The sequence below is a fragment of the Pituophis catenifer genome, unplaced genomic scaffold, assembly GCF_029215685.1.
Source record: "Pituophis catenifer annectens isolate HBS135680 unplaced genomic scaffold, rPitCat1.0.hap2 SCAF_8, whole genome shotgun sequence".
NCBI classification, from domain to species: domain Eukaryota; kingdom Metazoa; phylum Chordata; class Lepidosauria; order Squamata; family Colubridae; genus Pituophis; species Pituophis catenifer.
This window is the reverse complement of record NW_027256888.1, coordinates 5,013,422-5,029,705: the sequence shown is the minus strand read 5'-3', so window position 1 is coordinate 5,029,705 and position 16,284 is coordinate 5,013,422. Positions and strand designations below refer to the sequence as shown.

General features: G+C 43.7%; 1 protein-coding gene across 2 annotated transcripts in view; it reads left to right on the top strand.

Annotated features, from left to right (window-relative positions):
- The window catches only part of TBC1D1 (TBC1 domain family member 1), a 96,743-nt gene extending 80,824 nt beyond the window's left edge, over positions 1–15,919 (top strand). For both annotated transcript variants that reach the window (XM_070948482.1, XM_070948481.1), the window contains exons 16-22: positions 964–1,125; positions 2,876–3,034; positions 5,808–6,049; positions 7,779–7,938; positions 10,655–10,824; positions 12,460–12,630; positions 13,955–15,919. In XM_070948482.1, the coding sequence (XP_070804583.1) occupies positions 964–1,125; positions 2,876–3,034; positions 5,808–6,049; positions 7,779–7,938; positions 10,655–10,824; positions 12,460–12,630; positions 13,955–14,158 (1,268 nt within the window). In that variant the 3' untranslated portion in view covers positions 14,159–15,919. The remainder of the gene's footprint in view (positions 1–963; positions 1,126–2,875; positions 3,035–5,807; positions 6,050–7,778; positions 7,939–10,654; positions 10,825–12,459; positions 12,631–13,954) is intronic.
- Positions 15,920–16,284: the final 365 nt, after the last annotated feature.

The window sequence follows — 16,284 nt, the reverse complement described above, 5'->3', positions numbered from 1 at the left end:
ACCAAGAGCCTTGGTGACACAGCAGACTAATGCACTGTTAAAGTAACACCAGCTGCCTGCAATTACTGCAAGTTCAAATCTCACCAGGCTCAAGGTTGACTCAGCCTTCCATCTTTCCGAGGTAGGTAAAATGAGGACCCAGATTGTCGGGGCAATAAGCTGATTTTGTATAAAAAAGAACACCGCTTAGGGGGCCCCGTATGTAAGTATGAAGGCTATTGCTTAATGCATTGTAAGCCGCCCTGAGTCTCGGGAGAAGGGCGGCATATATAAATTGAATAAATAAATAAATAAATAAATAAATAAATAAATAAATAAATAAATAAATAAATAAATACCATGCTTCCCTGAAAATAAGACCGTCTTACATTTTTTTGAACCCTGAAATAAGTGCTTGGCCTTATTTTTGAGGAGGTCCTATTATTTCGGGGCGCCTGGAGCAAGACGGGGCTCCTCTTGCCATCTTACCTGATTTCCAGCTTTGTCTCCCCAACCCTAACCAGAGGAAATGGCGGGGATTGGTTGCGCATGGATTTAAATATTTTCGGGGAGGGCTTATTTTGGGGGAGGACTTATTTTAGCGCATGTGCTCAAAAGCCCAATTGGGCTTATTATCCAGGGAAGTCTCTTTTGGGGGAAACAGGATAGATAGATAGATAGATAGATAGATAGATAGATAGATAGATGGATAGATAGATAGATAGATAGATAGATAGATAGATAGATAGATAGATAGATAGATAGGGTTAGTTTAGTTTAGTTTAGGTTAGGTTAGGTTAGGTTAGGTTAGGTTAGGTTAGGTTAGGTTAGGTTAGGTTAGGTTAGGTTAGGTTATTAGATTAGATTAGATTAGATTAGATTAGATTAGATTAGATTAGATTAGATTGACAGACATTTGCAGAAAATGTGTTGGTGGCCTTTCACAAGTGCGCCTGTCTAACCTGTCCTTTTTTCCTCTTCTAGCTTCTGAAAACGATCTGCTAAATAAGCGCCTGAAGCTTGATTACGAAGAAATGACTCCGTATCTCAAAGAAGTAATCTCCGTCTGGGATAAAATGCTGAACACGCCAGGAAGGTCAAAGATCAAGTTTGACATGGAAAAAATACACTCTGCTGTTGAGAAAGGTGAGGTCAACTGATTCCTTGAGGGATGCAAATATGTTGGCACTTTGGAAAGTGTGTTATTATCTTTTTAAACAGATGCAGTAGCTGTTTATCAGAATATAGTAATGATATTGAATAAATGTATCATGCTTTAAACTGTTAAGCATTATATTACTGGAGTAAAGGTGAGAGTTATTTATTTTTTATTTATTTATCAAATTTGTATACCGCCCTACTCCCGAAGGACTCAGTTATGATGTTAGTTATGGCCAGAACTACTGTGTTTCCCTGAAAATAAGACCTCCCCGAAAATAAGACCTCCCCCGAAAATAAGACCTCCCCCCAAAATAAGACCTCCCCCCAAAATAAGCCCTTCCTGAAAATATTTAAACACGTGCTCATCAGGTCCCCACCATTTTTTCTGGTTAGGATTAGGTTGACAGAGCTGAAAATCAGGTAAGACGGCAAGAGGAGCCTCATCTCGCTCCCCGAAAATAAGGCCAAATGCTTATTTTGGGGCTCAAAAAAATATAAGACAAGGTCTTATTTTCGGGGAAACACGGTATTTAAAGAGGCATTTTCAGAGAGAGAGAAAATTCCTATGAATTCATAACTCTCCATTTACGGATCTTTTTCTAACTTCTTTGAGTTGGCAATTTCTTGATTGGGGTATTGTTTATTTCTTAATTGTTGATCTAATATTAATCTTGGTGTTAATCTCTGCTTATCGGACACATAGAGACACACAGAAATAAACACAGACATACCATTCAGAAGAGAGAATCCCAAAAAAATAATCCCAAAATAAAACAGAAAAACCAAAACAATGCTAATCAATACCCAGTTAAACAGAGATTGACACCAAGATTAATGCCAGACCCACAATCAAGAAGTAAACAATACCCCAATCAAGGAACTACCAATTTAGACAATTAATAAACCTTGATTAAAGGAACCACCAAGAAGGCTCCCACCAACTCTGACAGGGCAAGCCATATGTACATAAACAGAGAACGAACCCCACTCCCGTCTAGCACTGATGATATTACCTAGTTGGGTAATGAAATGTTTGCGGGAAAACAACCAAGCTCAGAGGCCGCCAAGTACCCTACAGTCTTCCTCCTCTTCCTTCTCCTCCTCTCTGCAGACCCCTCTCCCTTCTACAACTGATAATGTTACCTAGTTGGGTATTAAAATGTCTGCGAGAAAGCCACCAAACTCAGAGAACACCGAGAATCTCACAGTCCTCCTCTTTCTCCTTCTTCTCCTCCTCCTCCTCCTCTTCCTCCTCCACTACCACCTCCACCACCTCCTCCTCCTCTTCCAACCTCTCTCCCTTCTAGCACTGATGACGTTACCTAGTTGGGTAATAAAACATCTGCAAGAAAACCAACAAGCTCAGAGAACATCAAGGACCTCACAGTCCTTCTCCTCCTCCTCTTCAAACCCCTCTCCCTTCTAGCACTGATGATGTCCCTTAGTATGGTAATGAAATGTCTACAAGAAAACAACGAAGCTCAGAAAGCGCCAAGGATGCCAGAAGAGCAATATTCCTCTTAGCTCCTTACTGATGGCATTAACTGTCTGAAAGACATTCCAGGATAAATGAACTTATCCTAGCAGCATTTCAAGGCTATTCTGGAAGGCCATCCCCATTGAAAGCAATGACTTCCCTTTTTTAAAGCAGGGAGCTTGTACATACCGTATGTTGGTGTCTCATTCACTGCAAATCTTTTTTTTTTCCCCTTTGCTCTTAAAATCTTTTGAAAAGGAGTTCCTCGGCAACAACGGGGCGAGATATGGAAGTTTTTAGCAGAGGTGCACCAACTCAAGCACCCATTTCCGACTAAGCAGCAGCCAAAGGACATTCCGTACAAAGAACTCTTAAAACAACTGACTTCCCAGCAGCATGCAATTCTGATCGATTTAGGTAAGTCTGCCCGCAAGCAAATCCGGTATTCAACTTGGAACGTTTTTGCATTTGCAAAAAAAGGGGTCATATTCAGAAGTGGTATTCAGCCGGTTCGGATCGGTTCACCCGTACCGGTAGCGGAAATCGCGAGTGGGCCCAGACACCCGCTCCGGCTCCGTGCCATCCTATTTAGGCACGTTTTTGAGGCCGGGCACATGTGAAGAAGTTTCTTAGGGAATGGTGCAGTGGCCTAGAGGTGGGGCTCTCGCCTCACAATCAGGAGGCTGTGAGTTCGACTCTAGGTAGAGGCAGATATTTCTCTCTCTGGCCACACTGAGAATATATCTGCCGAACAAAACTCCGCATTGGCGACAGGAAGGGCATCCGGCCAGTAAATACTGAGCTCCATTCAGTTGCCCAGACTCTACCCCGCAAGGGATTATGGGGTCATTAAATGAAGATGATGATGATGATTGAAGAAGTTTCTTTGTGAACAAATGGCATTCAGAACTTCTACAGGTGGTCCTTCACTTAAAAATCATCGGTTTACTGACCATTTGAAGATACAGTGAGACTGGAAAAAAGTAACTTATTATGCGTTTTCACATTTATGACCTTTGCAGCAACGCCATGGTTGGGCGATCAAAATGTCGGCAACTGGCATGTACTTATGACGGTTCCACTGTCCTGGGGTCACGTAAACGCCTTTTTGTTACCTTCCCAGACAGCTTTGACAAGCAAAGTCCAATTAACAGCTGCCACAATTCACTTAACAACGGTGGCAAGAAAAGTCATCAAACGGGGCAAAATTCACTTCACTTTGCAACAGAAATTTTAGGCCCAATTTTGGTCGTAAGCAGGGGTGGGATTCAGCTGGTTCGGACCAGTTCAGGCGATTTTAATTTTAATCTGGTTGGGTGAACCGGTTGTTCCAAGGACTGGCTGACCCTGCCTGCCCCGCCCCTCCCAGCAGTCTCCACGTGGCCTGTTTTGGATGCCAGGGCGCGTACGGAGGCTCTGGGAAGGCGAAAAATGGGTCTACCGGAAGTCCAGAAATGGGCCTGTTTCCGGCCTCCGGAGGGCCTCTGGTGCCTGGGGAAGGCTGTTTTCGCCCTCCTGGAGGCTCAAGGAAAGCCCCTGGAGCCTGGGGAGGGCAAAAAAACGGGCCTACCGGAAGTCTGGAAACAGGCCCATTTCCGACCTCCAGAGGGCACACGAAGCGAACCAGTTGTTACAACCGGTGAATCCCACCACTGGTCGTAAGTCAAGGACTAGCTGTGATTTCCTTTTTCTGTTATATTTTTTTAAAGGGTCAGAGCGTTTTGTTTTCAACACCCTGTCACAAGGAAGAGGTGTGTGCTAAATGGTCCAAACAATTGGCCAAAATAATTCCATGAAATATATAGTTCATGGAATTATAGTTATTGGTATAAGTGCGGCCATGTTGAGGCTATAAATTCAGGCTATTTTTGTACAGGTAGTCCTCGACTTACAACAGTTCATTTAGCAACCGTTCGTAGTTACAACGTCACTGAAAAAAGAGACTTATGACCGGTTTTCACACTTACGACCTTTGCAGCATCCTCATGTGACCAAAGTTCGGATGCTTGGCAACTGACTCGTATTTACGACGGGTTGCAGCATCCCGGGGTCACATGATCCCCCCTTTGCATCCTTCTGACAAGCAAAGTCAACGGGGAAGCCAGACTTACTTAACAACCGGGTTACTAACTTAACAGCTGCAACGATTCACTTAACAATGGTGGTGAGAAAAGTCGTAAAATGGGGCGAAGCTCCCTTCCTGAATGTCTCACTTTGCAGCCTAAACTTTGGGCTCCATTACGGTCGTAAGTTGAGGACTCCCTTCCTTCCGCCTCCTTCTGTAACATTATACACAACTTCCTGAGCTGGAAGATTTTCCTTCCAGAAAATTACCAAACTATTCCTGATTCTGCTTAATGACTGAACGGTTCCCTGCAGGGACTCCCTTAACAACTGTAGCAAGAAAGATGGTTAACATGGGGCAAGGTTCACTTAACGACGCTCTTGCTCAGCAACTTAAATGTTGGGCTCAATTGTTAGTTTTGGGTTTTTTTTATAATATTTGGAAAGTATTGTGGCCCGTCAGCAGCCTGTGCAGCTGGTAGCTGATTCCGACAGCGAGGAGGCTGGTGTGGTGCTGCGCCAGCAGCCTGTGCAGCTGGCACTCGAGTCGAACAATGAGGAGGCTGGAGAAGATGTGGTGCCAGAGGCAGGGATTCAGCCAGGGCCTTCAGAACCTCCAGAAGCTCCCATGGGTGAAGAGGAAGAAGAGGAGGAGCCTCTTCTCGATGCATGGGCGCGCAGAGCTGCCAAAAGGCAGGAGTGGCTCCTCAGGAGGAGGTCTCCTCGAGAGTAAGGCTTGGGGCTAATTGGCCGCTCCCTTAGCCTATTTAAGGATGGACGATGACTGAGGCAATTTGCAGGAAACAACTTCGTTCACATTCCTTCGCGTCTTGATCTTAGTTCTCTTATCAGTTTCCTGCAAATTGCTTCTGGGCTTTCTGCCAACCCTAGTAAGATTACAATTATTTATTCTTTGGATTCTTGTAGGCTGTTAAGACAGTTAATTAACAGCCTTTGTTTGAAAAAGACTGATTTAATTTAGTAAACTAAGGTTTGTACAGACTTTGTGTGTGCTGCATTCTTTGGGGTCCGTAGCTGGGGCAGAATAGAAAGTGCTTTGCATGACAGTACGGCTGATTTCTGTCTATGACCATCTCTTTTCTCTCTCTCTCTCTCTCTCTTGTAGGGCGCACTTTTCCGACCCATCCCTACTTCTCATCCCAACTTGGAGCTGGCCAGCTCTCCCTCTATAATATCCTGAAGGCCTACTCCCTCCTGGATCAAGAAGTAGGCTATTGCCAAGGCCTCAGTTTTGTGGCCGGAGTGTTGTTACTACACATGAGCGAAGAAGAAGCCTTCGAGATGCTGAAGTTCCTGATGTTTGATATGGGCCTTCGGAAGCAGTATCTACCGGTCATGATTCTCCAGGTAAAGGACCTGCGTTACGTTTATTTAGTATTGCACCCAGTTATGTGAACCCTATACGGGTAGCCCTCGATGTACGAAGACATTTGGAGTTTGCAGGATTGCTAGTGTTGTGGTCCACCAGCAGCCTGCGGAGCTGGTAGTGGAGTCGGACAGTGAGGAGGCTGGCGAAGAACATGGGCCAGTCCTGGAGTCTGGGGAAGGTTCGCACGAGGGCTCTGCGTCTGAGGTAGAGATGGGGCCAGGGCCATCTGGGAGTTATGCGCAGACTCCGGAGTCTCCAGAATCGGACAGCAGAGAGGCAGAGGAACAGGAGGAGCCTGTTCCTAGTGCGCACATGTGCAGAACTGCCAGAAGGCAAGAACAGTTCAAACTAAAGGGATGACTCAGGAGTAAGGCCTGGAGATGATTGGCCCCTTCCATAAAGCTTAAAAGAGGAGCAAAGGCTCTTGGGCCCTTTGTAGGAAAGCAACGTTGTTAATTCTGTTTCCAGTCAGCATCTCTGTTTGATTCTGGACTCCGTGTGGCTTTGCCAAGTAGGTCTTTGGCAGCGTGTCAAGGGAGAGAAAGGTTGGTGATTATCCCGAAGGACTTTTTGCAACTAATTGGGACTCAGCTGTGAATGAACGTAATTCACAGCTGTTGCAATAAAAGAGGCTTTGGGGGCTACTCGTGAGTTTTAATGACTCAGGAAGCCGAGGTCACAACAGCTAGCTTCTTCCTTGCTTCGTGGACTCATTGTTCATTCCTTGCTTTGTGGACTCATTTCCCTGTTCCTTTGTTTTGCTGGACTGCACGCAGCCAGACACTACCATATGTGCGCACATGTGTGTGCTTTTCTCTGGGACTTGCCAAGAACGCGGGAACGTTTGACGGGAAATTTGGAGCATTAAAGGGGAGTTTGAATTCTCAGCCGGCTGTGAGTTTCTACTTCTACGAGTTTCCATTTCTACGGGACCATCACACCTCCACCTTGAAATGGTTGGAGGAAATATTTAAAAACCTGGGCTGTTTTTATTTGCATGACCGGATGATCGTTTTGGGGAGGGCGATATTGGGGGATAATTTTGATAGATTTGTTTAGCAGGCAATGGATGATTTTTTATTTTATTTTCAAGACAGGAACTCTTCTTAAAAAATGATCACAAAATGCATTAAAACTTAATTTCTTTGCCTGGTTGAACTTACAACTGACTTACGGGTAGGGTGAAAAACTCAGAACTGCCTTTCAATTGCGTTGTCAGGGAGTCCTCGGCTTATGACCACAATTGAGCCCAACATTCCTGTTGTTAAGTGCGCGACGTTTGTTAAGTGAGTTTTGCCCACATTCTGCGACTTTTCTTGCTGCAGATGCTAAGTGCTTAGCATCTGTCACCTGGTTGTTAAGTGAATCTGGCTTCCCCTCTGGATTTTGAAGGTCGCAAAAGGAGAATCACGTGACCCTGGGACTCCGCAGCGATCATAAATATGAGTCAGTTGCCAAGCGTTGCAAATTTTGGTCATGAGGATGCTGCCAGGCATCGTAAGTGTGAAAAATGGTCACAAGTCAAAAAAAAATTTCAGTGACATCTTTGCTTCGGTCATTAAATGAACTGTCATAAGTCAAGGACTGCCTGAAGCCGCACCTCCCGACGGCATAGATCCCGCCCACCACTGACGATTGCAGTGTAAAAAAAAAGTCCTAATTTTGTTTCCTCCATGTTTTCTTCTCTCTCTTTTATTCGCTTGGCAGATCCAGATGTATCAGCTCTCTCGACTCCTTCACGATTACCACAGAGATCTGTACGATCACTTTGAAGCCAATGAGATCAGCCCCAGCCTCTACGCTGCCCCGTGGTTTCTAACCTTGTTTGCGTCTCAGTTTCCCCTGGGGTTTGTCGCTCGGGTGTTTGGTAAGTCATCCTAATGTCTGGAGCTTGAATAACTTCGGCCACCTCGGGCGAAGAAGGAAGGTCCCTCATGTTGGAAAAGATGGAAGGCCAAAGGAGAAGGGGACGATTATTTATTTACTGTATTGTGAGAGCATGACAAAAGATAAGTAAACATACATATAGGTAGTTCTGGGTTTACAACAGTTCATTTAGTTGTAAATTCGAAGTTACAATGGCACTGAGAAAATGTTGTGGCCTATTGGCCGCCGGTCCCTCCAGCAGCTGAATCAGAGGAGGAGGAGGAGGAGGTGTGGGAGTTAGGGCCAGCATTGAGGCAACCTGAGAGCTCCGAGGGGAAAGAGGGAATGGAGGTGGCAGAGAGAAAGAGAAAGAGGCGGAGTCTGGGCCGGCCGTCAGCCCTCCGATGGACAGTCAACAGGTCCCAGGTCTGGAGGTGGCTGATGAGGAAGAGGAAGAACAGCTGGGTCCAGTGCCTGACGTGGATGCACAGAAGGCAGAGGAGAGGAGAAGAGTGGAAATCTATGGGCCGGTCCTTGGGACGGAAGAGCCACCACTGCTAGCAAAGCCCCACCCTAACTCTGGGAAGAAAAGGCAGGGGGCAGAGATAAATAGATGTGGCAGACAACTATTCATCTTCCTGCCACACGGACCTGTCAGCCTGACAGAGAAACTTTTTGTCGGGGCTGCCGGCGCGCCTAATAAAGGAATCTTTTGAGTTCACGTCAGAGGGTTTGTCGTTTTTGGGGAGCTGGGTCAGAACAGAAAAGGGACTGATGACCATTTGCAGACCTGTGACCATTGCAGCATCTCCATGGTCATGTGATCAAAGTTCAGTGTCCCGAGGGGATCACATGATCCCATTCTGTGATCTTCTGACAAGCGAAGTCGAAGGGGAAGCCAGATCCACATAATAACCGTGTGACCGACTTTAACAAAGGCAATGGATCGCTTAACAAATTTGATAAATAAATTTGATAAATAAACAACTAGGGCAAGAAAAGTCGTAAAAGGGGAGGCGGTGGGAAACTCACTTCATGAATGTTTCACTGAGCAACCTAAAAGGTTGGCCTCGATGTATGAGTTTTCTCGCTGCGTTGGTTAAGCGAACCACTGCAGTTCTTAAATTAGTAACATTAGCTATTAAGTGGATCTGGTTTCCCCGTTGACTTTGCTTATCAGAAGGTCGTAAAAGTGATCCCTGGGGCACTGCAACCATCATAACTGTGAGTCAGTTGCCAAGCTGGTCTGAATTTTGATCCCGCGACCATCGGGGGGCTGCAATGGTGGTGTGAAAAATGGTCATAAGTCACTTTTTTCAGTGCCGTTTTAACTTCGAACGGTCGCTAATCGAGGACTGTTGCAAATCGAGGGCTACCCGTACACACAATCCTGGGAGTTCAGACCACCTACAGAGCTATGACCCCTACATAACCCCCTACAACAGCCAATAGAATACATGTTCTTGCACAGGAACAGGAAGCTCAAGTGCAAAGCCCAAGAGAAGGTATAAAAACCCCTCATTTTCAACTTCGGATGGTCAGTTGCCCAGGACCTCAAACCCATGTGGTTCTGTTCATCAATAAATGGACCCTCTTTCCAATCAGCCTCCAGCCTCCATTTTGTCTTCAGTGTCTTTCTCCTAGCTTGGAACTGAACCAGATGGATATTTCTTCCAACGTAGCCATAACTAAAGAGGAGTGGTGCGATGGCCTAGAGGCAGAGTTCTCGCCTGTTGTAGCCCACCAGCAGCCTGCGCGGATCGTGGCTGATCCCGATGACAAGGAGGCTGGTGTGATGTCGTGCCAGCAGCCTGTGCAGCCGGTGCTCGCGTCAGACAGCGAGGAGGCTGAAGAGGGTGCGGTGCCAGAGGCAGAGACTCAGCCAGGGCCTTCAGAACCTCCAGAGGCTCCTTCAAGTGGAGAGAGCGAAGTGGAGGAGCCTCTCCTCAATGCTCGAGCACGCAGGGCTGCCAAAAGGCAGGAGCAGCTATTCAGGAGGAGGAGGTCTCCTCGAGAGTAAGGCTTGAGGATAATTGGCCACTCCCTTAGCCTATTTAAGTCACACGCCATTAGTAAGTTTCTTGCTGGAAACAACTTGTAATTATCATCAGAGCATTTTTGGAAAAGTCTTATCGTATCTTGTTTTCTGGGCTGGTTGCCAACCTTTGCCGGACTTTGGTTTATTCTTGCTACTTAATAAATTTGATAAGGACCGTTGGTATGTGTCAATATCCTCGGGAATCCGGAGCTGGGGCCGAACAGCGCCTCACAATCAGAAGGCTTAGAAGTTGGAAGGGAGCTTGGAGGTCTTCTAATCCAACCCCCTGCTTAGGCAGGAAACCCTACACCGTTTCAGGCAAATGGTTATCTAATATCTGAGAACAAATGGTTATCTAAGGCTGTGAGATCGATCCTAGGTAGAGGCAGATATTTCTCTCTCTGGCCACACTGAGAATATATCTGCTGAACAAAACTCCACACTGGCGTCAAGAAAGGCATCCGGCCAGTAAACACTCTGCTACCTCCATTCAGTTGCCCAGATTCCACCTGGCAAGGGATTTTGGGGTTGTTAAACGATGATGATGATGATGATGATGATGATGATGATGATGATGATGATAGCCATAACTAAAGAATAAATGAAGAGAAATTTCAGATAAACGAATAAAATCATTATCTTCCAATGCGCTTCCTAACATTTCTCCTGTCTCCTCCAGACTTGATGTTTCTCCAAGGACCAGAAGTTATATTTAAAGTGGCTCTGAGTCTTTTGGGAAGCCATAAGCCTTTGATTCTGCAGCATGAAAACCTGGAAACAATTGTCGACTTCATTAAAAGTATTCTTCCCAATCTGGGCTTGGTACAGATGGAAAAAACCATTAACCAGGTATGAAGCGGAGCATTGCCAGGGAGAAGCAGAAGCTGCCAAAATGTAGAACAACTTCCTCGTGTAATTGAGACCAGTTTTTCCTAGCCGAACTGCAGCATATTTGGGGAGTTAAGATGTTGGAATTTCCTTCGACAGAATTAACGTATTTCCAAACAATAGCCAGATCTGTTTTAAGAAGTTTTGGAGGCTATATTCCCTCCTGCGTCTTCCTGTTTTATTTGGCACGGAGTAAGCTATGGATGCTTGGACAACATCCTATCTTAGCGTGAATATCCTAAGAAACATAATGCCGTGTTCCGTGCACGTAAAAAGAAAAAAAAAAAGCAAATTTGACATCGCGTGGCCTAGTCTTCTTTAATGCAAAATCATTGTGAAAAGGTAAAAACAACAGGGAGATGTATCACAGGATATATATCGAACAATAAAAGTCAATCTTCTTGATTGGTGTGGCGTGGCCATGGTGGGTGTGGCCTACTCGGCCTCCTGAACCACGGCGGGGGGGGGGTATGTTTTTTCCCTCCCCAGGCTCTGGAGGCTTTCCTCGAGCCTCCAGGAGGGCGAAAACGGCCTCCCCTGGACTCCAGAGGCCCTCTGGTGGCCAGAAATGAGCCCATTTCCAGACTTCCAGGAGGCCCGTTTTTCGCCCTTCCAGAGCCTCTGCGCAGGCCCTGCACTTACCTGGCATCCGAAACGAGCCGCGTGGAGACTCCTGGGAGGGGCGGGATGGGGTGGGCGGCTCCAGCCAGTCCTTGCAACTATCGGTTCAGTGAACCCGATGTAAAATTAGCCGAACCGGCTGAATCTCACTCTTGGATTTAAATCAGTGTGTCCAATCTCAATTGTGAAGCTACAGGATAAGCATCCTTCTTTCTGATTTGCAGTGCTTCGGATCTGAAGGCCAGCTGCTGCTTTAGAATATTTGGGCACAAACATTTCACTAGTCTTCAACTCTTTAAAGCCGTTCTTAAGTTAGTAACCCTGTTGTTAAGTGAATTTGGCTTCTCCATTGATTTTTCTGGTCAGGAGGTTGCAAAAGTTTAGGATAGACAGGAAATTCTGCTTAGGAGAATGTTGGCATTCTCAAATCCCCCCGATTTCCTTTATATGATACTAGCTAGACGACCGTGCTACACTACGACACTATGTGATTGGGCGTGATAAATTGACACTTAAAGCCTGAAACTTAATGTAGAATGTGTAACTCCATAGCATCAGAGCATGTGAATATAAGGCAACTGGCAGTTGGAACAGAGTTCTTTCCAGGTGGGGAGGGGGAGTAGAATGTCTAGCTCCTTATCATCAGAGCGTGTGAATATAAGGCAACTGGCAGTTGGAACAGAGTTCCTTTCAGGTGGGGAGGGGGAGTAGAACGTCTAACTCCTTAACATCAGGGCGTGCAAATATAATTCTGTATATGAAATACTAATGATCTTATGGTCATTTCGAAAAATCCTTTCTTAACGATCACCTAGAAGCCAAGATGAACATACGTGCCAAATTTCAAGTTTGTAGGCTTACCGTTCTGGAGATTTCGTGATGAGTGAGTGGTATTTGGCTTTTATATATATATAGATGAGGAGACAAATTTGATGTTCATGTGGTTTTCTGTTTATTTTTCTCTTCCCACGGCAGGTATTTGAGATGGATATTTCCAGACAGCTCCAAGCTTATGAAGTTGAATACCATGTTCTTCAGGATGAATTAATTGATTCTTCTCTCAATGACAATCAAAGGATGGATAAACTGGAGAAGGCCAACAGTAACTTACGGAAGCAAAACTTTGATCTCCTTGAGGAGCTGCAGGTATGGGCTGCACTTCAGGCATCACACGTTAAACAAGACATTAAGCAAGTCAAGAGAGAACTCGTATTTATTTCTGCTGGATGCAGTCAACAAGGAACACATTTCCCTTGTTCAAAAATTAATTTGCACTAATTAATTAAGAATTTCTAAATAGCGGGGTAGCCCTTTGGGTATTGCTCCAAGGGCTCCAATTACAATTGGGACAACACATGATTTCTTTTTCCACAGTCGCTCAACTTCAATTTGCAAGTCCCAGTACTTTGTGATTTTTTCTTGCTGCTTATCTTCAATCCGTGCATCATCATTATTATTATTATTATTATTATTATTATTATTATTATTATTATTATTATTATTATTATATTTAAATTTATTGCCATACATCTCGTGGTTCAAGACAATCATTTTAGTATTTTTTAAGTTTTAAAATCTTTTTAATATTTGTTAACGATAACGATTGTAGATATTCATTGTTTTAGTTTGGTTGGACGCTACCCAAAGTCATCTCATGTTTACGAGATGGCCAGCTGTATAAATTAGATAATTAAAACATCTTAATAAAAAGGACATTAAGGATCAGTTCCTTAGGGATCCCCAAATTTCAACCCAATTACTTATATCCTGTAGAGTAGACGTTAAAACAATCTACTGCAGCAGGAAGTCCAACTCATTCATTTGTTTTTGAATGAGGTAGAAATCCCAAATCAGAATGGTAAAAATTAGTAAAATTGTGTTTTTAATTCCATCTTCACTCTGTATGTAAGGCAACTGTCTTGTTTTTTCTTTTAAAGACATTTTGCTTCTCATCCCAGAAGCTTCTTTAGTTCTGACAGGATGGTGGGGAATGGAAGGATTTATATTCCTTACAGACAGCTGGTCGTTTGTATTCTTTTAGAGAGTCCTTGAGGCCACCTGGAGTTTATCTGTGTCCTCAGGTTCACCTGAGTAAGTGCTAATGGTTCCTATAGTCTGCAATTTTTTGAAAATCCGTTCCTACTCCACCATTCAAAGGCTTTTCCTCCCAAATTGTATAGCTAAAAGTCTATGGAGCTTCTCAGTCATCCAGGTCACAGTTGTCCCAAAAAGGTGCTTTTTCAGAAGGCAACTGGATTTTCATCTGACGTGGGTGGAAACCTTTTGAGTAGTGAGGGATGTTTGGCCTGGTGACCTCCAAAAATTTGGAGTTCAACCTCAACATCGGTTGTCATTGATCGTGTCCATCAAGGCTGACAGCTGAAACGTGATGAGTGGGCCTTGTTGCTTACTGGCGTTGTATATTCTTCCATGATCATCCGTATCCTTGTTTCCTGTTTATTCTTTCAAGGTGGCTAATGGGAAGATCCAAAACCTGGAAGCTTTGGTTGAAGCTCTGCTTAATAACGAAGGCAAATTGAATCAGACCATCGTCACTCTGGAACTGGAGAGGAAAGGGTTGTTAGAAACTCTGAAGGAATTCCACACGCAGCCAGCAAACTCCGGTGGGAAAACTCGTCCCTCCGAGCAAGGACGCACAAATGCCACTAACTGAGATTTTAAGGCTCAGCGTAGGAGGAACTCTTCGAATTGTCCGTATCGCCCATGCCTTACCTGTTCTTCGTCTTCCTTTTTTCTCAAATCATGTTGCACACAGGAGGAAAATGTTACAGTGCTTACTCAACGTGGAAGATCTTGCTCGTCTACGTCCCAAATTCTTTCAAATAATACATAGACGGAGTACAACCACAGAATAATCTTTAAGCTTTACTACAAGTCGACGCATTTCCCACCTGGTTGTAAACTTCTGGAGTTCTTTACCCTACCTACAGTAACCGCTTCTAAGAGTTTCGCCGTAGTTAACACTGAAAGCATTTAGGGAAATTCCAGGCCACAAACTTCTCAAGGAATTTCAGTTTTAGGAACCTGCTGGAGTGATTTCTTTCCCATTTAAGGGGCTAAGGTGTATTCATTTATGACCGAATTTCTTTCTCCGAAGCAGAAAGTGGGTTCTGCTTACTCACAGTGTGTTTTTAAAACTTGCCGGGGGGATACCGACTTCGTGAAACAACAAAGAAGCCAAACATCATCCTATAATTTTGGGGACTACTCTTAGTTGTTGCCAATGTAATAAATATGGATTTTTTTGTTATTTTTAATCTAATGTTGTAGCATGGTTGAATGCTTTGAGATCAGGGTTCAGGAGATATCTTTCCTATCTCTCTGTATTGGCAGAATCCAAAGCTTACATATCTTTATAGTTGACTATGCCTTAAGATGTTGTTTTATTTATTTTTGATTCATTGTGCCACAAGCCTTTGTTTTCTGAACGCAGAGCTAGTCGTTTCCCGTTTTAATTCCAGCAGCTCAGTCAGATATCAAGCAAGTTGTAGGTCGATAACACTTCAAACATCACCGTTAAAAATTCCGGAGCCACTTAGAAGTGAAAGATATTCCGTATACGTGTTGCACTTAGAAGTACATTACACTGAACAAGATTATGGTTTTAAAACAGTTTTATTTTTTTTTAAAAAAAAATAGTTTAATGATTTTTTTTCATTAGGCCTGCAGGTATTGTTGTGCACTTCAGGTATTTGGCAAATATTCGAGGATTCATCACAATTTTAATCAGAATGATTGGTTACGATCACATTTTGTTCAAACATGTGCACGTTTGTGATTTTAAAAGTTTTAACTTAGTTACGTAATGATGATGAGTTTCACTGAGTGGTTTGCCACTGATTGAAGTAAATCTGCACTTTGAGGGGGTATCTGCACTACAAGTGTAAATTGATTTAATAACTGTTTCATCCTGTGCGGGGGCGGGAACAGTTCAATTTTTAGGGCATGATGGTCTCTGAAAGATAATTTTAAATATCCTTGTCAAATTAATTCATTTGACCCTTGAAAGAAAAGCATAACTAACTAACAGGTCTCCCTTACCTGATGTAGTGTGGTTATTTTTTAAGCAAGAGTTGACTGCATTAAATAAGCAATGTTCTTTTTTAAAAAAAAAAAAAGTTACACTGGCTCCTTGGAAAATAACGGTTGAAATTCAGCACGTGGGGGTTTTTTTGCATTGATAAATATTGGAAATGACAATCTTATTGACTTTGCTGTTTAGTTTGATGTTAGACATCATTACCCACCTGTTTATATTCTTTTGTTTTTCCATAATTATTTCATATTGTCAGCATCAGACACTTACTGCTGTATCTATACACTGTTAGTATGCCCAACAGCATTGGATTTGGACTGACATGGCCCCATCTGTACGTTTTTTTAACACTTAAAAAAAAAAGCAATAAACATCAAATTCATGTGTGATGCTCCAAAAATCCAGAAAAGTCTCTTACCTTCCCTTCCTCATTTCTTTCTTTCCTTTCCTTTCCTTCCCTTCCCTTCTGGGTTTCGTAAATATAAATTTAACATGCCACAGGCTTCTAGATTACAGATTGTGTTTTCTAGATTATGGATTGTGCTTTCCAGATTATGGATTGTGTTTTCTAGATCATGGATTGTGCTTTCCAGATTATGGATTGATGACGCTTCCTACATACAACCTTCTCTTCTGGGTTTCTTAAAACATAAATTTAACATGCCACAGGTTTCTAGATTATGGATTGTGCTTCCCAGATTATGGATTGTACTTTCTAGATTATGGATTGATGAAGCTTCCTA